This window comes from Molothrus aeneus, chromosome 9 (genome assembly GCF_037042795.1).
Source record: "Molothrus aeneus isolate 106 chromosome 9, BPBGC_Maene_1.0, whole genome shotgun sequence".
Taxonomy (NCBI): domain Eukaryota; kingdom Metazoa; phylum Chordata; class Aves; order Passeriformes; family Icteridae; genus Molothrus; species Molothrus aeneus.
In genome coordinates this window covers 28,553,975-28,581,971 of record NC_089654.1, presented here as the reverse complement: position 1 = coordinate 28,581,971, position 27,997 = coordinate 28,553,975, and the positions used below count along the sequence as shown (strand labels likewise).

At 49.0% G+C, this 27,997-nt stretch overlaps 1 protein-coding gene across 3 annotated transcripts; it reads left to right on the top strand.

Moving 5' to 3' along the window:
• The first annotated feature begins 458 nt into the window (after nucleotides 1-458).
• RGS8 (regulator of G protein signaling 8) lies at nucleotides 459-27,823 on the top strand. 3 transcript variants are annotated; one of them, XM_066556181.1, is made up of 6 exons: nucleotides 459-568; nucleotides 2,533-2,708; nucleotides 4,805-4,906; nucleotides 5,801-5,865; nucleotides 17,149-17,315; nucleotides 19,945-27,823. In XM_066556181.1, exons 2-6 carry the CDS (start codon nucleotides 2,674-2,676, stop codon nucleotides 20,125-20,127), a joined length of 552 nt encoding a protein of 183 aa, XP_066412278.1. In that variant the 5' UTR covers nucleotides 459-568; nucleotides 2,533-2,673; the 3' UTR covers nucleotides 20,128-27,823. The 3 variants fall into 3 exon arrangements, with proteins under 3 accessions (XP_066412278.1, XP_066412279.1, XP_066412280.1); XM_066556182.1 differs by having other exon boundaries at nucleotides 2,533-3,064; XM_066556183.1 differs by lacking the exon at nucleotides 2,533-2,708 and having other exon boundaries at nucleotides 465-568.
• Nucleotides 27,824-27,997: the final 174 nt, after the last annotated feature.

Here is a 27,997-nt window from a genome sequence, read left to right as displayed (position 1 = left end):
GCTGAGCCCACAGCTGGGGGATGTTGGTGCCAGGGGTGAGGCTGGCATGGACTGGGGTGGACTGGGATGAGATGGGATGGACTGGGATAGACTGGGATGGACTGGGATGGGCTGGGATGGACTGGGATGGGCTGGGATGGACTGGGATGTGCTGGGATGTGCTGGGAAGCGCTGGGATAAGCTGGAGTGAGTTGGGATGTGCTGGGATGGGCTGGGATGCGCTGGGATGAGATGGGATGAGCTGGGATGAGCTTGAATCCGCGGCGAAGCGCCGGAATGCGCTGGGAAGCGCTGGGAAGCGCTGAGATGCACTGGGATGTGCTGGGAAGCGCTGAGATGCACGGGGATGCGCTGGGAAGCGCTGGAATCCTGAGCAGAGCCGGCTGCGCAGCCGGGCTGGGGCTGATGCGAGAGCGGCTCTGGGCTGCGCTGCTGCCGCTGCCAGGGGAGGGGAGGGGCGTCACCCCGAGCAGGGGGCTGGCCCTGAAGGAGCTCTGCTGTCTCCCCAGAGCCTCTGTGAGCACGCTGTCGGCACAGACCCACCGGCAGGGAGGACGGCTCAAAGGCAGTGAGTATCTTTTTCTCGGTGTCTGTCTGTCTGTCTGTCTGTCTGCAGTGCCTCCGTGCTCCTTTTTTCCCCCTGGCTTTCTCTGCATGTGAATAGATGGTCTTAATCTCCCGAAGCCCCCCGAGAGATCTCACGGTTTCCCGTTCTGTTTATTTGTTTGGTTGGTTTTTTTAACCTTTGTGCTGCTGGTTTTTTTTTTTTTTTTTTTTTTTTTTTTTGTATTGGGATGGCTTCTTTATCTTTGCCCAGGTGGTTTGATAACCTGAACGTCCTAATCACAGCCCTCCCTTGCTGTCTGTCAAGGAGAAACCCCCAAAACTCATCCATGATGAGGCTGGTGGTTCTCCTTCACTGGATTCCTTCCATAGGAGGGGGAGGCAGGATGAAGGATGGAGCAGGGGAGGCAAAACCTCTCACCAAGACCTTTATTGCAATTTGCCAGCCACCACAGATTATATTTTAAAGTCAAAACTGACTGGATTTATTTGCAAACAGAGGGAGCATCCACGGGGATGCCAGCTGAGCAGTGGGATTGCCTCCATGGGGAATGCAGGTCCCAGCACCCCCGAAGTCAGACTGACTTTGGGGTCCCAGGGAAGTTGGGTGCTTGCTCTGGGGGCTGAGTGGGTGGCAGTGGGGGTGAGCAGAAGGCCCTTTCATAACAGAACCCCAACATTCAGGCTGCTGGAGGAGGCTGCAAGGGAGAGAGAGAGCGGATGGCTCCTCTGCCAGCTCGGAGCAGCAGTGGCAAAGGGAAGCAGGAGCTGCTGGACTCTAGGAAGTCATGTGCTGTGGCCCCACATGGGGGTGAGGCTGTTAATGAGGAAATTTAGAGGGGCTTAAGGAATTACAAGGATTGATTTCAGTCAGAGAAGCAGCCGGTCGGGGCGAGGATTTAGGGAATGCGCTCACTGGCATTGCAGCACAATCCCAGCTCCATTAATTTAGTGGGGAAGAGGCTTTGTGCCTTTTTAATGTAATCAGGGTTTAAGAGGGATGGTGCACCGGGCAGCCCAAGCTCCAGGGTGTCCCCAGGCCCCAGCAGAGCAGGGTCCTGGCTCCTTGCACACCCTCTCAGCTCTCATCAGCTCCCTGGGCTCCTCCTCGGTTGTTCCCAGTGACACCATGACATGGAGGGTACCTGGAGCCTGGCAAACCAGAAACCTTTGCCTTGGCTCTTTGTAGAGTCCTGTTCTCTGTCCCCTGGCTCTCCTGCCTGCTGGATCTCACCTTCACTCTCTGTTGATGTGAGAGTTGTCAACCAGTGATCCCCAGTGTGCCAAGGCTCACGAGGAACCCTTCCTCTTCCTTCCTTCCTTCCTTCCTTCCTTCCTTCCTTCCTTCCTTCCTTCCTTCCTTCCTTCCTTCCTTCCTTCCTTCCTTCCTTCCTTCCTTCCTTCCTTCCTTCCTTCCTTCCTTCCTTCCTTCCTTCCTTCCTTCCTTCCTTCCTTCCTTCCTTCCTTCCTTCCTTCCTTCCTTCCTTCCTTCCTTCCTTCCTTCCTTCCTTCCTTCCTTCCTTCCTTCCTTCCTTCCTTCCTTCCTTCCTTCCTTCCTTCCTTCCTTCCTTCCTTCCTTCCTTCCTTCCTTCCTTCCTTCCTTCCTTCCTTCCTTCCTTCCTTCCTTCCTTCCTTCCTTCCTTCCTTCCTTCCTTCCTTCCTTCCTTCCTTCCTTCCTTCCTTCCTTCCTTCCTTCCTCCCTTCCTTCCTCCTTCCTCCTCCTTCCTCCTCCCTCCCTCCCTCCCTCCTCCCTCCCTTCCTCCCTCCCTCCTTCCTCCTCCCTTCCCTCCCTCCCCTTTCTTCTCCTTCCTTCCTCCCTTTTCCAGGCTCTACATCTCCTTGGTAGGTTCCCACCACCCCAACGAGGCCCTGCTTGCTCTGAGTGATTTTTGTGTGAGTGCCTGAGCCCTGGTGGTGAAGGAGCAGCCCCTGCAGATGTGTGAAGTCCTGCTGTTGTTCTGTTTGCAGTGCCAGCTCTCCCGTGATGCCTGGCCACTGGCACCAGCCATGACCTGCAGGGACAGGCACAAGATGTAGTTTGTGACCCTTCCTAGCAAGGCCAGCCTGGAGCTCTGCCCCTTGAGGAGAAACCTTCAGAGGTGCTGGAGGATGAGTGGGATAATGCCAACTCCTGCTGCTCCCTGGTGAGCTGGGACACCAAACTCACACTGCTTCAGACCTGAAGCTGGACTTGACCTGGTGTTAGAAGGAAATGCTGTCTCTGCTCTGTGGCCACCCCTCAGCTCTCAACGTCTTCCATTGAACAGTTGACTTTCCACTCTAGGAGGCAAGGATCAAATGGGTTGAGGACAACTGGCCCTTCTTGGTTTGGCAAAGAGGATTCTTTGGTGCATGTTTAAGTGCCAGGACATGAAACAGTAAATCCCTTCTTCCTGCACTCCTGCCTCCTGCAAGCAGCCCTGACTGAGGTCCAAGCCAGCCAGTTAAAGGGTTAACCATAGCTGGATGCCTGCATGGCTGCCTTACTGATCCCACGGAGGTAACTGGAAAAACCAGAGTGCATCCCCACCCCTGCCATCCTGTCCCTGTCCACCTCGTCCAGCAAGCCCCTCTGCCCACTGCAGTGTCCCTGCTGCCCTTCCCTTGCCTCTCCACCTCCTGCACACCCAATTTCTCTCCCCCTCTTTCTCCCCTGTGTCCTGGCTTGGAAATCCTGACTGAGAGAAGTGTTTTCCACGAGGAACCAGCTCCCTGCTCTGATTCCCTGCTGCAGTCCCTTGATCTCAGGCATCCCAGGGGAATGGGAGCAGCGCTGCTGCGCTGACGCCTGTCACACCTCTTGCTGGGAAATTCGTGAGCAAACAGAGCAGGGCACAGAAAGGCGGGGGTAGGAGGCATCTGGAGAAGGATCCTGCAGTGGGTTTGGTGTCCAGCTGGGAATGTGGCACTCCCTGTGCTCTCCTCTGGAGTTTGTGCAGTGCCCACGGCCGTGGGGCCGTAGTTGGAGGCTGTGCAACAATTCCTGTGGCTGAGGAGTTCCTGCTTTTTGTGCTTGTTAAACGCTGTGAGCTGCCTGTGCTGCACCAGGGAGACACTCGGTGCATTTAATTAACATTTAATTTGCTTGAAGATTACATTAAAATGTGCAATAATAGAAGCTCTCCGAAGGGCGGGAGGGGAAGGGGGAAACAGGCGCGCCACAGATTGGCTCAGGCACTGGTGCTGAAGTGTTCTGCAAGAATTACAGATGGAAGGGGAAAAAAATGCTCTACTTGTGCAGCCACAGAGAGTATTGGGCATCTGTTTGGGAGCAGAGCTTTCAGCAGCTCCAAAGGAGATCCAGCAGCTGGAAGTGGAGATGGGGTAGCTGAATGTTCCTCCCATGGTCCTGAGGAGAGAACGGCCCAGTTTGATATCCAGGCAATCTCCAAGGGGAGACACCCTCAGGCTGGAGAGGCAGATCACAGAGCCCATGCAAACCCAAGAAGCAGCCCCCACGTGTTTTTTGGGGAGAGGGTGATGCCAGTCCCGTGCCATGCATGTGCTCCCTTTCCCTGTCCCTCTGTCCTGCCCATCCCGGGTTATGTAATGAAGGATGCTGCGGCTGCTGTCCTGGGAAGGGGCTGGGCAAGGACACCAGGGGCTGGCACAGGATTGAAGGCTCTGGGGCTGGGCTGAAATTTAGAGGAAAAAAGCTTTAAAGCCATTTTCTGCCTGGGTAAGCGTGTCAGGAAACAGGCAGTTTGATCCTGCTTATGTAATCCTGAGTCTAAAGAAGCCGCTCGGGATCGATCCTGGCTGGGAACTCAGGGGGCTGCAGCACAGGCTCACCTTGCAGGTGCCTTCCTACCCCTCTCCTTCCTCCAGCCCCCTCCACCTCAGGTATTTGTGCTGTTTTTGGTGCTGCTGGAACGTGGTGACCAATTTCTTGTACTGCTGCCCATTGCTCTCCTCCCACACCCGACCAGAGCAGGACTTTCCAAGAAACCATCCCCAAATGCAGCCCTTCAAAGCCTTTCTGCCAGCCAAGGCAGCTGAAAGCCTGGTGTGAGGGAGCCTTCAGCTGCTCTGGTGCTGTGTTCACCCTTAACATCAGCCTGGAGATGTCTCAGGGTCCCTCTCACACACGAGGGAACCAAGGACACAGACCTGGCACAGAGGTTTTTCCTTTTTTTTTTGGGTTTGTTCTTTTTCTTTTGCCAAGCTGGCTAGACTTATAATCATCCTTGTTCTTTGGTTTTCCCCTGCTAACACCCCTGCTTCCCCACCTCGACCACAGGAGCAGAGGGATGAGGACTCGCCTGGGCTGCCTGTCTCACAAATCAGACTCATATAATGATTTCACAGCTATTCTTCCGGACAAGCCCAACCGGGCTTTGAAGTGAGTATAGCTGCAGCATCCCACCCCAACCCCACTCCTGCCCTTCCCCTCCCCACCCACCACCTCTCCCCCTGCAGTATTGTCCTCCTTTTGTTGTGTTTTGTACGAGCTGTGAGCGCTTCCAGGAGGAAAACAAACCGGCACTGATGCAGCAGGAGCAGCCTCGGGAAATTCCTGGATCTGTGGCACTGTGAGACAGGACGTGCTCCCCGTCCCCACTGCTGGGTGTGGGACACGTCTGCACCTCTTTGGGGATGTAATTTACACCTCTGTCATCACAAATCAAAGCCTGAGCAGTTGGCTTGTTCTAAGGGGTGACCCGAAATTTCAGGTCATCTTCAGCTCAGCCTTGTATTTGATACCGCAAAAATTCGGGTGATGGTTTGCAAAATGTTGGAGGGAGATGCTTCAACCCCTCCAGAGTCCTGATTTGAGAAGTGTGGGATGGGACTCATCTGATCACAAGTCCCTGCTTCCACCTGAGATAAGATCTGTCCTTCCCCTGAAAGGCAAGCCAGAGAAATAAACACTTCTGCAGAGCTGAGTTCCATTTTGCCTGACTTTTGGCTTTTACAATGTAAATGTCTGCATCTGAGCTCGTTTCCTGGGCCTCTGCTCAGAGTCAATGAGGAAAAATTGGTGCCTTTTTGGGTATGAATTATCTGGCCTATTTTACCCGCCTGCCTGGGGATGTGAGCTGAGTCCCTGCGGGTCCCTTGGGATCTCCTCCCTGATTCTAAAGGAAGCCCAGGGTCACTTGGCTCAGTTCTACACCCTAGACCTCCAAAATCAGGTGAGAGGAATCCCAGCCTTCCTCGATGTCCTCACCAAACAGCTCCAGAGGGGAGGAGCAGCTGTGGGCTGTCTGTAACTTGCCCCTTCCTTTCCTTACAGAAGACTGTCTACAGAAGAAGCTACAAGATGGGCAGACTCTTTTGATGTCCTCTTGTCCCATAAATGTGAGTAGAGATCAAATTTTACCTTTTTTTCCCCTCCTCTTCCCTTAACCCCTGTCCAGGGGCATGGTCCCCCAGAGCTGCTCACTCCCCAGCAGTCACCATCCTTTACAGGCAGGAAAAAGGAGAGTTTTGTGTGTTCCCTTCACATCTTTGCTCCTGACCACAAGGAAAACCACAACTGCTAAAGCCTTCAGCCCAAGGTGCTGCCTTTTCCAGCTCAGCACCCTTGGCCAGCTTGCCCTGGCACAGAGGAATCCCCCTTGTTCCCCCTGAGCTGCAGTTACCACAGCAAACCCAAAAATTTCACATCCAGAGCCCTCATGCCAACCTATAATCAGCAACCCCTGCTCTGTTCAATCCTGTGAGTTCTCTTCTGCAAATATTGCTCTGCTCCAGCAGCATTTTCACACAGAGAAATTATAAACAAAGCAAAGTTCCCAGTATGGGTTCATTCATGAAGAAAAAAACCCAAATGAGTTGAGGCTGGGGAAAAGCCACCGTGGGTGCTGAACTCTTTCATGGCAATAAGGAGCTGTCTGGCTTGCTTAGAGACCCAGGTTTTCCTTACATTCTAAAATGTAAGTGTAAATTATATTATTAAGCTAATTTTAAGGTAATTTTGCCAGGTTTCTACTGAGATGACAACAGTTTTGGCAGGGAATTAAGTGACAACTTTAAAAAGGCAGGCTGACCAAGGCAGGAAAAAGCAGGATGTAATTTTAGCAGCAGTATCTAGTTGAGATCATTGCTCTTGCAGCCAATAGGGGAAAAAAAATATGGTGTAGCTGGGTATGGCTAAAAAGGAGCGTTTCTTTTGTGGAAATTCAGAACAAGAAGGGGAAAATACAGCAAGGAGATTACAGGGTACCTGGGGGATGGAGAAAGGGGAGGGCAGGATTTTCACACCCCTGTTATCATCCTGAACTCAAACCCATTTCTTCTTCAGTGGTGTAAAAGTAGAAATTTTCTTTATTAGACTGCAGAAGAAGGGCTTGGATCACAAACCCCAGTGAATTTACCCACCTGTGTCCTGATGTTATACAGATTCTTCCCTCTTCAGCTGACTACTGCAAAAATGCAAAATCAAACCTCAGTTCAATGATTTTGTCCAGCAGCCTCCATGAGGGTGTCTGTTTTTTTTAATAAATTAGCCTTAGAGAGTGATAAATGAATTATCAAGACCATTCCCATCTCTTACAATGGAAAGTAATTCTGATAACTCTCTGGCACTAATGAAAAATATTCAGTTTCTAATGAAAAATATTCAGTTCCTAATGGCAACAGAAGGTGATCTTTAAAATTTAAATTAATCTATTTTTATCAGCAGTCACGGTGACATTGCCTGGTGATTGGTTGGTGACAAAAAAATTTGTTGTTTAATAAACTACTTTCTAAAGGAATATTTTATAACTGCTCTGCACCTGAAGTTTCTGGAATTGCCAGCCTGGCAATCAAGGGTTATAATGATGCAAATACAAAAAGTTCTGTTGAAAAAGAAGTGTTATTTTAGTTACATTGGTTTAAAGGAGAGAACAGCACATACTCATGGAATTAATGATATTGTACAAGTTGCATTTTTGCTGTTAGGATGTGCTGATGTTACACAGGTAAGGGAGCCCTATGCCTTAACTGGCCAAAATCTGGGATTAAATAAAGCTGTGCCTGGCCTGCTGGCATCTGTCTGTGAGGGAAGCTGCCAGCAAAAATTCTGCTTTTAGTGCCAAGAGGAGGACAGAACTGCTCCAGCCTAATTTCCCTGTGACTGCTCAGGAGAATTTTCCCAGCATTAGCCAGGGAAAATTGGAATTCTTGCTTGGGGGCATGGGATCAGCACCAGCTGGGCTTGGGGAGAATTGCCCCTGGGGCTCACAGCATCAGCAGGTAGAGCACTTGTGCTTGACACATCTGTCAGAAAGTGTCTTCACTAGATGGACAGCTCATTTATTTTGGGAAGGGGATTGTGATTTCAGGGGGTTGTGTGGTGCTTTTGCTGCAGTCAGATGGATTTGGTGCCTTCCAGGCAAACTGTTCTCCAGTAAAATAAACCCCAAAGTGCTGGAGCAGGGCTCAGGAGCTGATGGAGCAGCTGAAAACAGGGCAGACCTTGTGGGAAACATTGCCAGGGGTTGGACTGAAATATGGGTACCTCCTTGAGCCAGGTCTCATGAGCTCTTGGAGATCTATTTCACACCCAAGATAGCTCAGCTACCTTAGAAGGCATAAATTCAGCAGGATGGCTTCTGTCATAGTGTTGGAAACATAAAGGTTTTAATAAAAGGCAAAATAACAAACTCTTTACAGAGAAAAACTGATCTAGGTGCCAGAGATTCTTGCTCCTGGTAAAACACCCCACAAAAGCCATTAGTTTCTTTGTTCTCTTCTTTTTCTAGTGAACTGCCCAGGTAGGACTTTTGGCTTCTGTCCAATTGGCTATCCTTAAATTTGAGGTGAAGTCCCCAAAGTCCTAGGAGATGTCTTTTCACCTCATTGAGGAGAGAAACTTTGAGCTTATTTCCTTTATAAAGGGACAAAGGATAGTTTTGTCACTCCATCAACAAGGGGCACATTCCTATATTGGACAAGTGGCAAAATTGCTCCAAGGAGCAAGAATGTGGATCAGAGCTCCCCAAGAGGGCTCCAAAGTGCCCAGCAGAGTAGGCTGCCCTCGTACAGGGAGCAAGTTCAGAGATCTGCAGCACTCTGGGAGATGGCAAAACAACTTCCTATTCCTTTCCTATTTTCATGAGTCTCCAAAAGGTTTCTTGTTGGATTATACTGACTTAGAGGTGGGGAAAACGAGAGGTGCTTTAAAAAAACTTTTATTCCATTGTCAGTCTCATGAGAAGGGTGAGACAATACAGATGTTATAATTCATGCCATCACAATCATTAATTACAACACACTCTAAGCATTTCTTGGTGTATCAGCTTTAGCCACACCATGCTGTAAATGCCTTAAAGCCAATAATCTAAAATTACCCCTCATGGGTCCTACTACAATGCATCTTTCATAGTTCTATTTCTCCAAACTATCCAGTCTTATTTACAAAACCATCTTTTAAAACTTATTTCTAATTTCATTTCTCTCTCAACAATATCTGTCCTACTCTATGGCATTTCTAAATCAGCATTTCTTATCTCAAGGTTTGCATTCAGATGCACACTATGTGAGCCTTCTGCCAGGCTTTGAGAATTCTCTACAAATCCATTTCCCACAGTTTTCAAACAGAAGTGACCTGAGCAGTGTCATGCATTACACAGATTCCATGGAGAGTCTCTGGGGATTTGAGCCACCTGGTCTAGTGGGAGGTGTCCCTGCACATGGCACAGGGGTTGGAATGAGAGGATTTTTAAGGTCCCTTCCAGCCCAAACCATTGAGTGATTCCATGATCACCTTTGCCACACATCCCTTGAAGTGCTGATGGCACTGGGGAGCTCCTCCTGCTCTTTTCCCACTCTTCTGAAGAATGAATGATTGACTGCAGGTAATATTTGATCCTGTTGTGAGAGGAGGATTGAAATCCCTTGGGATTTGAAGCAGTTGTTTTCCCCCATGGCAGAGGGGTTGGAATGAGAGGATTTTTAAGGTCCCTTCCAGCCCAAACCATTGTGTGATTCCATGATCACCTTTGCCACACATCCCTTGAAGTGTGACAGCCCTGGGGAGCTCCCCCTGATCTCCTCTCACCCTTCTGAAGAATGAATGACTGTGCAGGTAATGTTTGATCCTGTTGTGAGAGGAGGATTGAAATCCCTTGGGATTTGAAGCAGTTGTTTTCTCCTGGGTGATTCCAGGCTGGGTAATGCCCTTGTCTCTGCACAGACTGGTCTGATTTGGATTTATTCCCCAAGCCATTCAAAGGATAATTTGAGCTGACAAGTTATTTGAGTTAACAAGACACTGTGAGCAGGAAATGCAGGAGGGCTCTCCCCACCTCCCTTTTGGGACTGAATTCCCTCATCCCTCCTGGAGTGAGCAGTGCTGAGCAGCAGGATGCAGCAGCTCCACATCCATAGGTCAGTGCAATGAAATCCCAATTGTTTTTGTTAATGGGCAGAGCAAATCAACTCAGAAACGCTGGGGTCAGGCAGACAATCCCTATTTTACACCTGTCTGAGCTCCCTGCCATGGTCCCTGGGGTCAGGGCTTCTGAGCAAGCAACAGGAGAGGGGAGCCTGATGCTGCTCTTGTCAGGGAAAATAAACCCCAGAGTAAGAGACAGAGGCAGAGTAAGAGACAGACCACGTGCAGTGTTTCCTTGGGTGCCCAGGGAGGAAAAGCAGTGGTTTTAACACGCTGGATTTTGGCAACTTTCCCCATTTTGTGCCAGGGAAGTGAGCTCAGCGTGGTCCCCATGTGTGAGTGCATGCCTGTGAGTAACTGAGGAGTAATCCTCTCCCTGTGCCCGTGCCCAGGAGCTGGCCAGATGAGGATTTCTTCTGACAGGCTGCTGGAGGGAAATACAAGCCACAGTCTCATTCTGCATCTCCCACAGGGCTGGACACACAGATTTTTGTTCCTCCAGCATCCAGCAGGACAGTCTGTCCTCAACCCTTGGTAAACTTCTCACCCCTGCACCAAAACCATTCATCCTGAATTGCCACTTTTATCTCAAGGGTGATTTTTCTCCAGATTTTTTGAAATCTGGAGGAAAAGGTGATTTTTCTCTGGATTTTCTTTTTGTGATCTCCGTTCTCTTCCTCCCAAACTTTATTGTTGTTCTCCTCCTCCTCCTGTTGTCTACACATTCCTTCACTTCCTACACAGCACAGGAATATCCCAGCCTACTCTTCTGAGCCAGAAGAGCATTAGCATTGTGCTGCTGACAGGCAGCTGAGATGGAGGGAAGCTCTGCTCAGCAGCAGTGGGAGCTCATTCGTGTGCTGTGCAGAGCAATTGTGACCTTGTCCCTCCAGCCCTGCTCCCAGCACCTTCTAGGGAGCCAATCCATCCATCCACCAGCCACAGAGACCCCCCCTTTGCTCCCTGCTTGCTCAGGGGGTGAAACACATGCATTAAATAAATTACTGGGCATTGCTTTCTTGCTCTGACAGTGGCAGGTGCTTGGTTATTAAACTGCCTGAATGATTTAGGCCACTAATCTGGGCTCTTCCTCGTGCTGATGAAGCTTAGCTAAGCCCTGTCTTGTGTTTTCTGCTCCCCACCTCAGTCCCTTCGTGCTGAAAGGATCCACTTTCCATCTCCTGAATGGGATTTCAGGAGTCCCTGTCCTCACATGGTCATTGACCTGCCTGGCTCTACCCATTCATGAACCAGAAATTCCTGGCACTGCCTCACTCACAGATGATCTGCAAGTATGGGGGTTGTTGAAGGAGTTTTGAGTTAGATCTCTGAAGTTTTTAGACGATGCCATTTCTTTTTCTTATCTTCCACACAGACAGGAAGGGCAAGTTTTGCTCACACCTTCACAGCATGGTTCAGAAGGTCAGGTCACAAGACCTCTAGTTACAAGCCCTTTTAAGGATTTATTAACCAATAAATCACTGCCAACAAGGATATTTATGGTTTTGACCCAATCCTTACATATTTTGTCTTGTGGACTCATGCTAGAGTGTGAGCTTCCTTAGCCAATCATGTTATGACACACAAACCTATAGCACTGCATCCTAAACTCCTTGTTTACCTTTATTTGTTCTATATCTTTAACTCTAAACTTTCCTCTTCTTAATTTAAAGTGTCTCTGCTTCAAAATCCACATTCTCACTTCTGGCACCTAAGTTTGGAAGCCTTTCCCAAGGTCTCAGATCAAACCCTGTGTTTAATCCTAAGCTTTGGCTTACAGGCTCTGAGAATTCCCTGCATTTCAGATTCCAGCACTGCAGGATCCTGAGCAATGTCTGAGCACTTGCAAAATCCCCTTTGCACGTTCCTCAGTCAGTCTGAAAGGAGAGCAGGGCATTTTGAAGCTTAGATTTACACTGTAAAAGTAAAATATCAAATGTCTGCTTCATGCTGTATTCTCCCTCAGACTCTCAACATCCAGTAAAAAGCTCTGCTTCCTTGCCTTCAATTCCTCTGCTCCACCAGGATCAACTTCCTCCTTTGGCTTCAAGCACAGAGCTCTTGAGGCAAATTCCTGAATAATTGTCCAAAGGTTGTCCTGAAGGGCTGTGCAGCCACAGCAGCACATCCTGTCCTCCTGAGTGGCCTTTGGGCCTCAGGTTGGGGATGATTTTGTGCTGCTGCCTCTGCAGAATTCTGATCCTGCTTTTAACTTCTGTGCTTTCTAAAGCATCCCCCTGGAACTGCACACTGGGATATTTCAGGAGGTGAAATCTCTCTCCTGTTCCTATCACACTGTGTTCCAGTGGTGATTTTCCTGGCAAAAAGATGTCCAGTTGTCCAGTTAATTAAAAAAGTTAAAAGTTGTCCAGTTAATTTCTGTGCTTTCTAAAGCATCCCCCTGGAACTGCACACTGGGATATTTCAGGAGGGGAAATCTCTCTCCTGCTTGTATCACACTGCATTCTAGTGGTGGTTGCTCTGGAAAAAAAGATGTCCAGTTGTCCAGTTAATGAAAAAATTAAAAATTGTACACTGCTTCCTCTGGAATTGCACACTGGCATTTTTCAGGAGGTGAAATCTCTCTCCTGTTCATATCACACTGCACTCCAGTGGTGGTTGCTCTGGAAAAAAAGATGTCCAGTTGTCCAGTTAATTGAAAAGTTAAAAGTTGTCCAGTTATTTCTCTGCTTTCTTTGGAATTGCACACTGGGATATTTCAGGAGGTGAAATCTCTCTCCTGCTTGTATCACACTGCACTCCAGTGGTTGGTTGTCCTGGGAAAAAAAGATGTCCAGTTATGTGGGATGAGCTTTGAAATGCTGATCATTCATGAGTGCTCATTCCTTGAAAGCCTTGAAGGAGAGGAGCAGGTTGAAGTCAATATCCAGGTCAAATCCCAGCTCAGGTGGTGGCAGCTCCCGTGCCCAGTTGCCCTCCTGCCCTTTCAGTCACACTTGTCATTGCTCCAGGACAAACTTCAGGCACTGATTGCCCAAACCTGGCAGTCAGGCAGAGCTGGGAAGGCAGTCAAGGGTTAAAGATGACAATGATGGCAAACCAGGCAGTCAGGGCTGAGCTCTCCTGCACCCAAAGTGTCCCAGGCAAGGTTCAGCCTCACCATCTGCAGCTCCTCCAAGGCTCTGGGGACTGCATGACAGGAGTGGATAAAAAAAGCAGAGAACAGCCAGACACTATTATTTATCCATTCACTGTCTAAACTTATTTCAGGATCAAAAGGAGCTGATTGACATGAGAGCAGGAGGCAGAGCTCATGGAAACCTCCTGGTCCCAGGGGAACCTGCTGCAGCTGCTCTCTGGGGCAGGGCTGTAGCAAATGCCTTTCTCTCCTTGTCACTCATGACATTCCCTTCTTTTAGCAGTTATTACATTTGTCAGGTATTTTATTTTTCAGGTATTATATTTTTCAGATATGGTATTTTTCAGGTATTTTATTTTTCAGGTATTGTATTTTTCAGATCTGATATTTTCCAGGTTTTTTATTTCTCAGGTATTATATTTTTCAGATATTATATTTTCCAGGTATTTTATTTTCCAGGTATTTTATTTTTCAGGTATTTTGTTTCTCAGGTATTATATTTTTTTCAGGTATTTTATTTTCCAGGTATTATATTTTTAAGATATTCTATTTTTCAGATATGATATTTTTCAGGTATTTTATTTCTTAGGTATTGTATTTTTCAGATGTTATATTTTACAGGTAGTTTATTTTTCAAGTAATTTATTTTTCAAGTATTTTGTTTCTCAGGTATCCTATTTTTCAGGTATCCTATTCTGCATTACTGTCCTCTTGCAGATGTGGTACTTTCATGCAACACTGCTATTCCTGCAAGTGATCTTCTGTCAGTGCTGCAGCTCTGGGGCTGTTGTAGAGGAAAAGGGGGGAAAAAAAATACCAGGGCAGAGACAGGGGAGCAAGACCTCAGCAGAGACTGCAGAGACATAGCAGTGTGGTTGTGTGCTGGAATATTTAATGTCAGGAATCCTAGGAGCTGATGATTGATAAAATGACATAGATCTTGAAGAACTGGAAATTTCTCCCTGTTTTATTTCCTTCTTTCTGAAATATATCAGCATGCAAACACTCTTTGCTCTGCTCTCCAGTCCTTACCTTGCTCTCACACAAGCCCCGTGAATTTTACAGGCACTAAGGGGGACACAGGTTTTGGAAAATGTTTCTGTGTCCCAGATTTCAGGAAGGGGAGCAGCTCTACAACACCCCTCACCTTCACCATATTTATCCATCACCATATTTACCTATCCAGGGTGGATAATAGCAGGGCAGGTGCCCTGCTCCTTTGGCATTCTGCTCTGGGGCTGATGTCACAACATTGCCCCAGGCTTGGACCCACAATGTGCACTGTCACTTGGATGAGAGGCCCCTTTTTTGTCTACCCTAGCAGTGCAAAGCCCTGATCTCCTCCTAAAATTGCTTGAAGGAAGAAGTGTCAGGAGGAGCTGGAATAATGCAGCTATTTCTGGGGCTGACAGCAGGAGGGAGCATGGCTGAGATGGGATGGATCCATTTTTATGCTGATAGCAGGCTGCTGATGGAGCAGCCAGTGCAAAAAAAAACCCAAATGGAGGAGCTTTGAGGAAGGCAGAGAAGAGAGGGTTAGGCTGTACTTTGGGCTTGTCTGGCCTTTCCTTTTCCCTCTGAGGCTCTGGGCAGTCAGACATCTCTTCTGACTGTCACACAGGCAGAAATAGGATTTTTTGGTGCTGTTCAATACCCAGGGCCACTGCTTAGGGCTTGAGGTTTCAGAGGGAGCTGGAAAATATCTTAAGTTATTACCAGAAACAAGGGGAGCAGGAAGAAGTTTAGGACATGCAAAGGAGATGCAGGACAGTGTTACATTGCTATGGATCCATAGCACACATAGCAAATAGATATATACAGCATATAGAGAGCATATAAATAGCATATAATATATAAGATATATTTTTATACATTCTATAAATATATATGTATAAATATGTGGGTATACATATATATATATATACTATAGCATATGCTATATCTAATATAGAGCATATAGTTAGCATATACAGCATATAGAAGGAACTGTTTGAACAGCCTGCTTGGGAAAATGTTAGGATTATCCACAGGGATCTGGACAAGCTTGAGAAATGAGCCCATGGAAAACTCACGAGGTTTAACAAGACCAAGTGCAAGGTGCTGCCCCTGGATTATCCCCAAAATCAGTCCAGGATGGAGGAGGAATAGATCAAGAGCAGCCCTGCCCAGAAGGATGTGAGGATGGTGGTGGAGGAGAGGCTGGACATGCCTTGTCCTTGCTCCCTTCATCCTTCCAAGGAGTCTGACCTCACCAGGTTCATCCCCAATTCCATCAATATTTTTAGACAGTTGCTTGGAAGTAGCCAAGAGCTTTCCAGGCATGAGCTACAAAAACCTGGATGCTATTGCAAAAGACCAGGAAGAGTTAAAAGCACATTACTGGAAAGAAAATACCAAAAAGGAGAATCTAACTTTATCCTGAGGAGAAAGGGGATGTGTGAAGCCTTCAGCTGCATCAACTCCCCTGGTGCTGTTCAGGGAAAGGAAATAAAAAACAATGGCTGTGTCCATAAATAGGCCCAGGCAGGGGTTTAACACAGATTGCTTAATAAATCTTTCCATATTTCTAATCTGCCCTGGCTGACTCAGATTGCATTACTGAAATGTCACAATTGCTGAGCATTAGCAAGTGATAAGCACACTTTTACCACTGACTAGACAAGCTGTAATTAGGCTAAGTCCTTTCCCTCTCCCCTTTACTGGAGCTGTAACAGACTCTCTGAGAGCTTTCCTCTCAGAGAGGAAATGCCATAAAAATGGCACAAGGCAATAAAGGAAAATGACAGAAAACATAGGGGACAAGTCCACATCAGCCACGTTTTATTGAAGGTTTTCTTAGTGGCAGATAAGGCCTTATAAAGTGTGGCATTAACATGACCTGAACCTTGATAATTCCATGAGTAATTTTCCAAAGGGTGGGTGTTCCAGTCCCAAGGAAAGCCTTTTGCCACCTTAGCAAAGGAAAACATCAAGTGATGTTTGGCTTTGCGGCAGCTCACAGGAGCCTGGCTCATCAGTGGTGTAAGTTATGGATGCATCCTGGAATGGCAGAGCTTGGGAGAAATATCAAATTTTCTTTGGTAGGCTGGGGTGAGTGGAAGGATGTCTGAGACTGGAACAGCTCCCTGCCTTCTCTTGATGCCTCAGGTTCTAGCTTTTTATGTTTTTCAGATTCTGTGCTGCTTTAGTGTGTGGGTCTGGGCTTCATATGAGGAGATGGTGAGCTCTGTGCACAGAGCAGGGAGACAAAACAATTCCTGCTCTAGCTGGGCACCAAGGACAAATGATCCAAATCTCAGGCCCAGGAGCACAAACAACGTGGAATGAAGAGAGAAAAACAAGATGGATGGGACTGCATGGGCTGGAGCTGTAATTGGACAATTAACTCCAATATGCAAATGGACCAAAACTTACAGAAATGTGAGATCTCATGATCTCTTTTGCTTCCATCTTGGAGCCATCCAGACAGAGCCACAACTCTGGTACTGCTGGGGTGTGGCCTTTAATAAAATCCACTTTATTCCTCTTTACTCTGCCTAGCCTCTGCTCCAGCTCCTCAAGGCATCACTTTTATCGCTGGGTCTCTGTACGAATCACCAACAGGACTGCTGGGAATGTGCCTTGAGCTGTTTGATTTTCCAGCATCAGCCTCATTCCATGGTTATGACAATGGGAAGATGCCACCAGCTCACATCCCAGGCAGTAGACTAAGAAATCAATGTTACAACTTACTTTAAAAGTTTTTTGACCAACCACACAAAGCAAAAGCACATTGACAGTAGTTCTATCCAACCACTATAAGCACAGGTACCTTTGGTTAAAACAATGTTTGCTTATTTTGAATACAATACCTGCTTGTAAGCCTTAAAACACAATGCACAGAGCTCCATTATTAAGCTTAAAACTTCCTAATATCTCACTAGATAAACTTTTCTGTAGCTTAGGGAGTTATTCTAGACAAGTGTTAATACACAGACCATTGTTCTATTTGTCCTTGCTTTTCCATTCTTACATAATTTTTCTGCTGACCAATCTCATGGCTGCTGCTCAGCTCCAATCCCAGTTCTGCTGTCTCTGAGGCCTGCCTTTTGCAGCTTTCCCAAAACCCTCTGATTTTATGGATTCCCACAACCCTCTCCTGCCTGTGTGTCTTTGGCAGATGGGCTGGCAGCTTTCCGTGCTTTCCTGAAGACCGAGTTCAGCGAGGAGAACCTGGAGTTCTGGCTGGCCTGCGAGGACTTCAAGAAGACGCGCTCGGCGGCCAAGCTGGCCTCCAAGGCCCAGCGCATCTTCGAGGAGTTCATCGACGTGCAGGCCCCTCGGGAGGTGGGTATGGGGTGCCACAGCATGCCCAGGGCACCCAGCAGGGTTGGAATTTTATACCAATATTGCCGGATTGAACATGCCTGGGCTCGTCCGGCCCTTGCTGCTTGACCAAGGGCAGCAGCTGAGGTGGTCTCACCTCAGAGACACCTTTGGCTGGCTGGATGCTGCAGCTGGCACTGGGGACAGGCATGCAGGAGCTCAGGTTTAGCTGTGGTGGAGAAGCTTCAAGGCGAGGTGAAGGAAAGGAGTCGGTTCTGATGGAGGGTTTGGATCCAGAGCTTTATTCCTGGCACACAGGGCTCTGAATGCAGCACCAGCTCCAACAGAACCACAGCGTGGTTGCTGTGTCTTTGAACCCCAAGGAGAGGGGCAGGGGAGGGGTAGGGAGCCACCAGCCAGGTACAGGAGAGGGAGTCTCAGGGGACAAATGACACCTGGATGGCTCAATGCCCCTCAAGGGGTCTAAGGCGTCTTTTGAACTTTGCCAATCACTCGAGGCCCTTCTGGAATGCCAAGATTGACGGACAGCACTCAGCAGGGGCAAGGGAGAGGAAGGGAGAGGTGATTGGCACACCTGGGGAGGGAACAGGGATATCTGAGACAGGCTATGGCATCCCACTGCAACACAGCAGGGCTGTCACCCCCAGCTGGGTGCTCTCCCTCTCTCCCTTCCCTCTCAGAGCGTGGTTAAGGACGGTGGCCATGCCATGGTGGCTGCTCCAGCTGCCTCTGCTCACCCTGACTCAGTCCTGATGAGGGCAACTGCTTTGATGATACTGAATTAGTCACAGCCAGGGAGTTCACTGGCAACCTCAACCCACATTTCCTAACCTCACTGAGCTCTCCCCAGGAGCATTTCACAGTGCTCCTGTCATTTCTGTCAGCCTTCAGCAGGCTGTTGGGCTCTTCCCTGGCAGGACACCTTGCACAGGACCATCCCACCCATGAGTGGAACAAAGCCCTGAGGGAGCTGGGGGTGCTGAACCTGGAGAAAAGGAGACTCAGGGGTGACCTTATTACTTTACAACTCCCTGAAAGGTACCTGTGCTCAGCTGGGGCTGGGCTCTTTCTCCAGGCAGCACTGACAGAACCAGAGCACACAGCCTCAAGCTGCACCAAGGGAAATACAGGTTGGATATCAGGATAAAGTTTTTTACAGAAAGAGTGATAAAGTTCTGGAATGGCTGCCCAGGGAGGAGGTGGAGTCCCCATGCCTGGGTGTGTTTAACAAAGCCTGGATGTGGCACTGGGTGCCAGGGTTGAGTTGAGGTGCTGGGGCTGGGTTGGACTTGATGATCTTGGAGGTCTCTCCCAACCCAGTGATTCTGTGAATCCTGTGAGTAACTTGTTGACTCCCAAGGGAGGAGAGCTTCTGACTAACTCCCCCCTCACCCAGACCTCCAGAGAGATACAAACAATAACTCTGAGCTGAACAGAAGATGTAGTCCCACCCCGGAGCCTGGGATTGTTAAATCCTCTTTCAAGCATTCAGCAGATTGATGGCACTGCCAGGTCCTGCTGATGGCACTGCCAGGTCCTGCCTGGTGACCACACTACCTTGTGTCACTGCAATCACAGCACAGCCAGGGGGGCTCTCACTGCATCCAGCCCCTCCTGCTCCTCCATGGGTGCCTGTCAGGGACCCAAAAAGGGCTCATTTTCCTCATTTTCCTCCCTCTCCCAGCTGGGAAGGCCATTGCAAGGCCACTGGGAAGGACCCAGATTCACACTGAGGTGTGTGGGGGTCTCAATGCTCTCCTTGAGCACTTTCCCACAGTTATTCAGTAAGCCAAATGAGATTTTAAGGACTGGAAGGCTGATTTTTGATTAGAAATAGGAATGCAGGTAGGATGGGCATCCTTCCTACAATTTGGTCCTGTGGTGATGTTTCCTTAGCACTGTTACATAATTTTGGCATGCTTAGAATATGAAATTATTATCAGTCCATACTGCTGACATCCACGTTGAGGCAGACAGCTTTGCTTTCCAGGCTCCTTCCAGTTTGGACACTGAATTAATAACAACAAATAACATTTTTTCAGCCATTTTTTCCTTCCAGACAATAACCCTAAAAAATGCTGATTACCCTGCTAGGGAAGGAGAGCAGAAAAACTCTACTGGCTGCCTTTGCAAACAAATGGCAGTCATAACATTTATTTTTCCAAGCCTCTCCTCCAGATATTGTAACATGAAGCTGCTATGGGAAAAAATCAGTTTATTTTAGATCAGCCAAGTTTGGAGACATTTAATAAGAATGTACTAATGGATTAAACCCAGTTGAAAGTTTATTCACCCATTTATTAGGCATGTGGTGAAGAAGAGAGGGAGCAGGAGAGAGGTTAGGCTGAGTCAGCAGCTTTAGGTGATGTGCTGCCTAAGAGTCTGAATGAAAGTCATTTAAAAAGTTATTTCAGTAAAAATAAAGTGATTTCAGAAGTGCTCAGATCACTATAAACCCAACTTTTCCAGGCTTGGGGCAGAATTCACAGCCCTGAATCACTGTGGGGGCTGTTCAGGCATGGGCAGGGGTAGGACCTTGGTTCTGCTGCCATGGCAGAGAGGGAATGAGCCATGTGAAGGAGGCCAGCTGGACACTCAGTGCCAAACTCTCTTCTGCTGCTTTCCCCAGGTGAACATAGACTTCCAGACACGGGAGCTGACCAGAAGAAATGTGCAGGAGCCCTCCCTCTCTTGCTTTGACCAAGCTCAGGGGAAGGTGCACAGCCTGATGGAGAAAGACTCGTACCCCAGGTTCCTGAGATCCAAAATTTACACAGACCTGCTGTCTCAGACCCAGAGGAGGCTCAGCTAGGACAGCCACGGGGCCCTCAGAAAACACGTGCTTCCCTCAACAGCCAAATCCCATGTCCAAATGTGAAACTTTCTTGGTGTTCAAAGCAGTGGGAATGGGAAAAGAGGGAGAAGGAGCAGAGGAAGCTTCCAGAGAGTGATCCAGGCGTGGTATTAAGACTCTTTGACTATCTGTGCTTTTTTTGTTTTTTGTTAGCAGTAGCACCTTGCAGTCGTTCCCTCTGTCTAGCACGAACCCACAACCCTCTCAGGGTCACCTGTGGGCAAGGCAGGTTTCCTTTGAAATGGCTGGGTTGGTTTGTGTGTAAATAACACCTTTCCATCCTTCCACACATCTCTCCCTGTCTCTCACCTCTCCCTTGTGCTCAGGAGGGCTCCAAGGGCAGTGCTGACACTTGGGAAGCCAAAGCCAGCCCACCTCTCACCCTGCTGGGTGTGGGACTGAGGGGAGGGAGAGAGGAGACAAAGGCACAGGGTTCAATCCCTTTCTAGAAGTGGAAACCATCAGCAAACTCAGCTCTCACCCTGCTGGGTGTGGGACTGAGGGGAGGGAGAGAGGAGACAAAGGCACAGGGTTCAATCCCTTTCTAGAAGTGGAAACCATCAGCAAACTCAGCTCTCACCCTGCTGGGGTGTGGGACTGAGGGGAGGGAGAGAGGAGACAAAGGCACAGGGTTCAATCCCTTTCTAGAAGTGGAAACCATCAGCAAACTCAGCTCTCACCTCCCCATTTATTTTGCACACCTTATGGCTTGGCTGCCACCCTGTCACTGCCCCTTTTCCTTCAGGGATGGAGGCTCAGAATATTCTCAAGGAGCTGAGTTTTCCTCATGAGGAAGGTAATCCCAAAAGCCCTCACTAGGACTGGGCAGGCAAGTCTTCTAATGTGAATGATTGTTTTTTTTGTGGCTGTTATTTATTTGTGTGGCAGCTCAGTCTCAGCCATCATTCAGGCTCTGTTGTGCTGGGCACTGGACCAAAGCCCAGCACAAAGGGGCTCCTGGCTGCCACAGGCTTGGTGGCTCCTCAGGAAGGACCTGTTGGAACCCTCTGGCCCTTGCTGGGGTGTAGGAAAAGCACAAAGCCCGTCTGCCACAGCAGATGGCATTTTTCATGGGGTACCTGGCCAGTGGCAACGTGAAAAATCCCATTTCTATTTTTGTTATTTCCCTTTTACTGACTGTTCCCATTCTCTGAGTGTCCCCTGTGGGTTCAGTGCCCTGCAAAGAGCTCCCCAGGACACAGGCCCTGCTGCAGGGTGCTTGCCCCCCGTGGCACACAAAGCATGGAGTGAGCAGGATGGTGTTGGGGTGTGCAGTGGGGTGTGAGGGGCCCTTTGGCCCTGTTCCCATAGCCTGGATGGCCCCTGCAGGAGAATTCTCTGTGCACATGCCAGGGGTGCAGCACCTCCTCTGGGCTGGGCAATAATTCCTTCCATCTGATGGCCCCATTTCCATGGCACTGCTGCTCCAGCTTGGCAGATTCTTGCGATATTTTTGAGGGGAGAAGCAGACAGCCTGTCTGTGGATTTGAGCCGGCAGACCAGAGGTCTCTTTTCTTAATTTAATGAAGGCCTGGAAAGTGACCCCATGGATCTTTTTCTTTCTCTCAGTCATCCCCAGACCAGAGGCTGTGAACCTCTGCTCCAGACAAGGGTGCTGGGTGGCTTTGATACATCAGAAAGCAGCTGATATAGACTTTGTGTAATGTGGTGTAAATGAGGTAGAATGGTTTCTAAAGCCAAGCAAAATGTTTTTGGAAGAAGATAAAAAAAAGTCTGCCTGGATATTAAAAATTACTGTCCATCAATTAAGTAGGAAACAGCTTTTTGAGGCTTTTTGCAAGGATGATGTGCAGGACAGTGGGACAAATAGGATCAAGACAGAGGTGGTAACCATGTTGGGTTTATTCTGGAGGTGCATTCCTGTGTTCTCCATGACACTGAAATCTAAATACAGCGCAAGTGCAAACTTTATGTTAGTAGGGAAACCTGCTTTTCAGTGCCTGGTTGGTCAGCAGCAGAATCCTCCAGGTTTTTGGAAGGCAAATCCCATCTCCAGGTAAATTTCCCAGAGGAATGGCCAGAAAGAGCAGCAGTGACCCAGGGACACCTGAGGAGCTGGGGCTGGCCTGTGGTGACAGAGGTGACATATTATTATATATAATAATATATATAATGCATATATTATTATATATATATATTCTGCAGCCACACCAGGCTCAGTGACACAGCTCCTGGGGCTGCTGAGGCCTCTCATGGGACACAAGAGACACAAAGCTCAGGGTCTGGACGTGGCACAGTTTGACACAAACTTTTTGCTGCTTGCTTGAAAGTGGGAGCAGTGAGGGACACCTGGAAAAAGCTCCAGATTTGCCATGATTTCTCCAAGGGAGCCAGATCCTGCAGGAGCTGAGTGTCCCAAAGCTTTATGGCAGGCAAGGCACAGTGAGACAGGTCTGGTGAACCTGAGCAATGTGGAACAGGAATCACCAGTGGAAGGAATCAGAGGTGGAAGCAAAGGACACAGAGCCACACGTCACTGCCTGTACCTGCTGCTGCCTGGGCTGTAGGAAGGTGTCTTGGTTTGGAAAGCCAGGTGTCTGCCAAGGAAGGCAGGAGTCTCCCCTGAAATGGAAAATGTAAACCCCTTCCCTTTGAATTGTTGTAATTTTGAAATTAAGGGGCTCTCAGGCAAAGGTATGGGAACAGAAATAACAGTTCTTTACTAGGAAAATTAAAATACAAATGTAATAGTACAAAAAAAGAAAACAAAGAAAACAACCCACTGCCAGAGTGAGAGCAGTCCCTGTCCCCCTGTGTGCCAGGGGGTGGCACAGCCCCATCCCATGGGGGCTCAGCCCTCCTGCAGTGCCAGCTGTGGCTCTGCTGGAGCAGGGATCCTGCACAAGGGGGGAGTTTTCCTCTGCAGCTCCAGGGCTGCTGGAGATGGGCCTGGGCTCCCTCTGGCAATGCAGGGCAGCAGGAAGCTGCTCCTCTGGCAATGCACTGGGCAAAGGCTGCTGGGGTGTCCCAGCACCTCAGATTGGATCCAGGTAGGAATGCTTGGCTCCTCCCCTGGGCGGAGCATCTCCCCATGGGATGATGGAATTGGATCAGCCATGCAGGGACAGTCACTGGCCATGGACAGAAGATAATTAATAATTAATGGCCCATGGACAGAAGAGATCTCCTTGAGGGAGGATTGGCTGTGGGAGAGATGAAGAAAACTGCCCAATGAACAGCAGAGAACTGCCCCAGCTCTGACAGATGGGGATAGAACACACACACCCACCCACATTTTGTAATGTAAGACAGAAGGAGTCATACCAGCTTCACAGCCCCTGCCTGGGGTAGGGAGCAAGAAGGACAAACCCAGCTCTGCTGCAGTGACACACTCATGGCTTGACCTGCAAGGGAGGATGGAAATCTGCCCTCTCTGGCTGTGAGCAGAGGCTGGGGGAGCCCCCCTTTCCCAGAAATGCTGTCTGCCACCCCTGTGTAACCCAGCACAGACTGGGATCTCCCACGGGCATTGCTTTTGCAGTATCCTCTCCCATCTGGGTCACCAAAATCTGATGCCTTGGAGTGGCTGCCGAGAACAGAGGCTAGACAAGGTTAAGAGAATGAAGTGGGTATTTTTTAAAGGCCTTCAATAGGCACACCTTGGGCAGTCAAAATCCTCACAGAGCAGCTACACCCAGGATGGACAATGGTCATGAGTTTTTCAGACAATTATAAGTTTGGTCCATTTACATATCAGGGGTTAATCCTCCAATTACAGCTTCAGGCAATGAAGTCATTTACCCTCATTTTGCTCACCCATAGTTCACTTTTGTTCATACTTTTTGGGGCCTGAGGCTGTAAGGTGTCTTTGGATCACAGACCCAGAGGAATTGTTTCGTCTGACCAAAATGTGGAGAGAATTAACTACACTTTACATGGAGTTTAGAGCTACACTCTAATACAGTGTAGGACTTGAAAAATACAAAAGTTAAAATCTTAAGGCATCAGCCTGTGGTCCCAGTTTTACTCCCTGCTGCCAAAGGGCAGCTCAGCTTCCCAGCACTGTGGCATCAAACAAATGCTGCAAGTGGTGAAGGGAGGCAACCTTGTCTGGCCCTGCCTTCCTCCTCTCCACCTTCCTCTTGCCTGTATGTGCAAAAAGCATTGCAGAGCTGCCCAGCAGAAGGAGGCTGAGGCAGTCACTGCTTTTAAAGAGAAGGCAGAAAGCCATGACAGCTCTCTAGACAGACCTTCTGAGTGGGCTTGGGTGGTGCTGACCTCTAGGGCCAGCTGAGGCACCCCAGCCAGGGCTCTGCAGCACCTTGGGGAGGGCCACAGAGACAGCCAGGCCAGGGGACACAGCAGGAGCCAGGGGCTTGTGTCCAGGAATGTGAGTGGGGACAATCCCCAGGCTCCCCTGGTGTCCAGAGTGTGACTCCCTGGTCATGTCCAGTGTGACTCCATCTCTCCATGAGATCCTCCAGCAGTGTTGGTGCTGGAATTCCTTTCATTTCACATCAGAACTCAAAGAAAACTTCAAAGTGGCCAACACCTTGCAAATCCAAGCTCCTTTCTCTCCTCCATCCACCTGGGGAATTGCTCACAGCAGGGCACACCTGGAGATGTCGTTGCTGCAGTGGTGACAGGAGCTGGAATCAGGCTGGCTGATGTAGGAGAAGTGTTTTTCTCAGTAAATTGTTCCCTCCACTGGGAACAGCATCTTAGAACACAGAGTGGAGCAAAAGTATTGTCTGAGGCATTTGAGTCTACCACTTGTTATTTTTGTTGCTGCTCTTGCAGTTTGTCTCTCTGGAAGGAAAGCAGACTAGTTATTTAAAGTAAAATTCTATTTTTCTTAAACAAGAAAATGGCACCAGCTGCTTCTGCTGCTTCTTTTATGACAAATGCTGTTCTGAATTGAATCAAAATAAGCAGCTTGTAGCTCTACCCCTTAAACCAGGGCCTGATCCAGGAAATCATGACTGAGCCAAAGCTTTGGAAAGAGCTGAGTGGTGACTAATTCCCACCAAGGGCAAATATCCTATCCTTGATTCATCTCTTCTTGCTGTGAAAGGGATACTCACCACCTACAAACCCATTTCCCCTCTCCACAAGCACACACCTCCAAAATTTTCCTCCTGTTTGGAGCATTGTTAAAATGTGCCATCACATGAAGAGAGGGGAGAAAAAAAATTGGTTCACTCAGTTCTTTTTATTCTGTTTGCTGGCCCATACCCAGTCAGCTCCCAGGTAGATTGATGGCAGAAGGGAAAAAGAGTTTACAAATTTCCTTTTCTGTGAGCTTCAGGTGGTGTTAACTGCAGGGTCGGATGCAGAACTCTAATTGGTCTGAAGTTTCTCCTGCTTTGGTCCATCAGCCAGGCTTGGGATGATTTCCACCACTTTTGGTGGACTCATTAATGCACCAAGGGGTCCCTGCTGCCCATGCTGGGGAGGTGTGAAGGGCAAAGGGAGGGGGAAATTGCTGTGTGTGTCTGGGGGTGTGGGTGGATGAGAGTGCATGTGACTTCATCTGTATCTTATTTAGTGTCCTCTACTACAGAAGCTTTTCTGAGACATAGATGTGCATGTTAAAATAGGAGAATTAGGCACAAATGACATAAACTGAGACCTTTAGCCAGTGTTGTGTTTGCCTCGTGTGTAAGTCCAAGTAGTGGTAGGAGATGTAAAACTCTGCTAGGTTCCCAGTTACCCCTAAGAGCACATGTATCAAACTGAACTGAATGTTCACTGATGATAGACACAAAACCAAAATGTTTACAGCATTCAGAGCAATAGCAAAGCATACCTCATGCCAGTCCTGGAGTGCCTCTCACCTGTCAGTGCAAGCTCTCCCCTCCCTGGGGGCCTCTGGCTTCCTCTCCCTCCAAACTCCTCTCTCCTTCTCTCTCCTGTCCTGGTTGTCTTCCCTCCTCCTCCTCCTCGAAGCACTCCAAACTTTCCTGTCCACCAGCACTGTTTGTCTTCATCTGTCTGAGCCTGGGACTCCCCTAACCTGCCCCTGCTTGCCTCTCCTCCATCCCCATCCCTCCCTCCTCTCTTCTTTGCCTTTCCCTTCCCCAGGCACTCATCTCTGGTCATGCCATCTCCCTCCTACACACCTCCTACTGCCACTGTAAAGCTCTTCCCTGCCCGTTATATAAGAAGAAAGCGTTTCACATCATCTTCTGCATTATCTTCCATCCCTGGGGCTGCTGCAGTCGTCTCCTTCCTTGGTGCTGTGCTCTCTCTGGCATCGTAGCATTATATCCCAGAACTGGAATTAAAGTTCATTTTGCTGCTAGACCAGAATGCTTCTGTCTACCACGCACCCCTTGGGCTTTGCAGAGGCTCATCTTGTCCCCAAGTCTTTTGTCTTCCTCCTTTTTCTCCTCCTCCCATGCAGGCTGCACGTGCAGTGCTTGTGGCAGGGGCTGGCTGGGGCGGAGGGTGTCCGTGCTGGGGTCACTCACAGCTGGGCACCCCTGTGGCTCTCTGGTTTATAAAAGTAGTCTCAATAAAGGTGTGTGGGTTGTATTTGCTCAGCAAAGTCAGTCGCTGTGCTCTGTGCCTCCTGCAGGAGGATGTGTGTCTAATCTGAGGCTGCGGTGAACTCGGCGCGAGTTCAGCGAGCTGAGGCCGTGGGAGGGAGGTGGCACAGGGGGACGAGCTTGTTACCAAAAACATCCAACACTCCTGGCAAAAAGGCACGGGAGAAAAGGCTGTGCCTGCTTCTGGAGGCACCAGGGAGCTCTGGGGACCAGCTGTGCTGTGAATTGTTTGTCTCAAGCAGCCCCACAGCTCCCAGTTTGCCTCACGTGCTGCGGGCCCCAGGCTGGCTCTAAAGCTTGATGGATGAGGAGCTGCTCAGCTTTGCATTTCTAGTGTGGGTAACAGCTTTATCCTGAGAGAAATGTCTTCATGTTGCTCTATCAGTGCCTGCAGCCACCAGCTGAAAAGCAGGGAGGGGAAGGAGGCACCTTCTGCTGTGTTTACTCCTGCAGACCTCTGTAGGACACTCCTGGAAACAAAGAGAGCAGGGCACAAGCACACCCTGGGGTAGATCCCCCTTCCTTAAGAGCCACCACTGAAGATCTCATCTCCTCATAACCTCTCCCCCCAACTCCTCTGTGAGTTACCCAAACCAGAGCTCAGATTTGTCCTTAAGCTCCTTGGCACCTCCACCTTGGTGGGATGGCAGTGTCCCCTTGAGGACCTGACTACAAACCCACACACCCAGCAAGGCTGCTTGAAATAACAAAGATACCTGGTTCCTCTGCAAATCAGCTCGTGGGTGGCTCAGAAGAGACTGAGGATGGCTCTGCTGCACTCAGTGAACTCAGAAGTGAGCCAGCAGGCAGAAAGAACAGCTCAAAAGTGCTTCCCTGGGCAATGCTTTTCTTTTCAGGAGCTCCTGCTGCTGCAGCTGCCGCCCCTGCAGTGCTGCTGGTGTTGGGGCAGGCCAGGCAGGCTGTTCAGTCTGATCCCTTCCTGCTCAAGGAGAGGCATGGGCTCAGCTCCCCGGGTTCCCCTGCATTAGCTGCTTGTTTGTTAGGCTCCCCTTGTTCCCTGGGAGGCTGGAGAAGCTCCTCAGCCACGCCACAAATCCCCACCAAGCTGTGTCACCACGCTGTGCAGTGTTACACCCCTGCTGTATAGACACCCTGAGGATGTAATAAACAGCCTGAGGCTATTTGTTCTCTGCCTGAGTGTCTGAAAAGCTGCAATCCTGGGAATGGAGGGGTGTCTCCCAGCCGAATTGCTGAGGAGGAAGAGGAGGGAAGAAGCTGGTGCAGACATGCTGGATGGGGCAGCAGAGTGGGGATGGGTTGGCTCCAAGCTGTGGATGGCTCAGTTGGAGCAATTT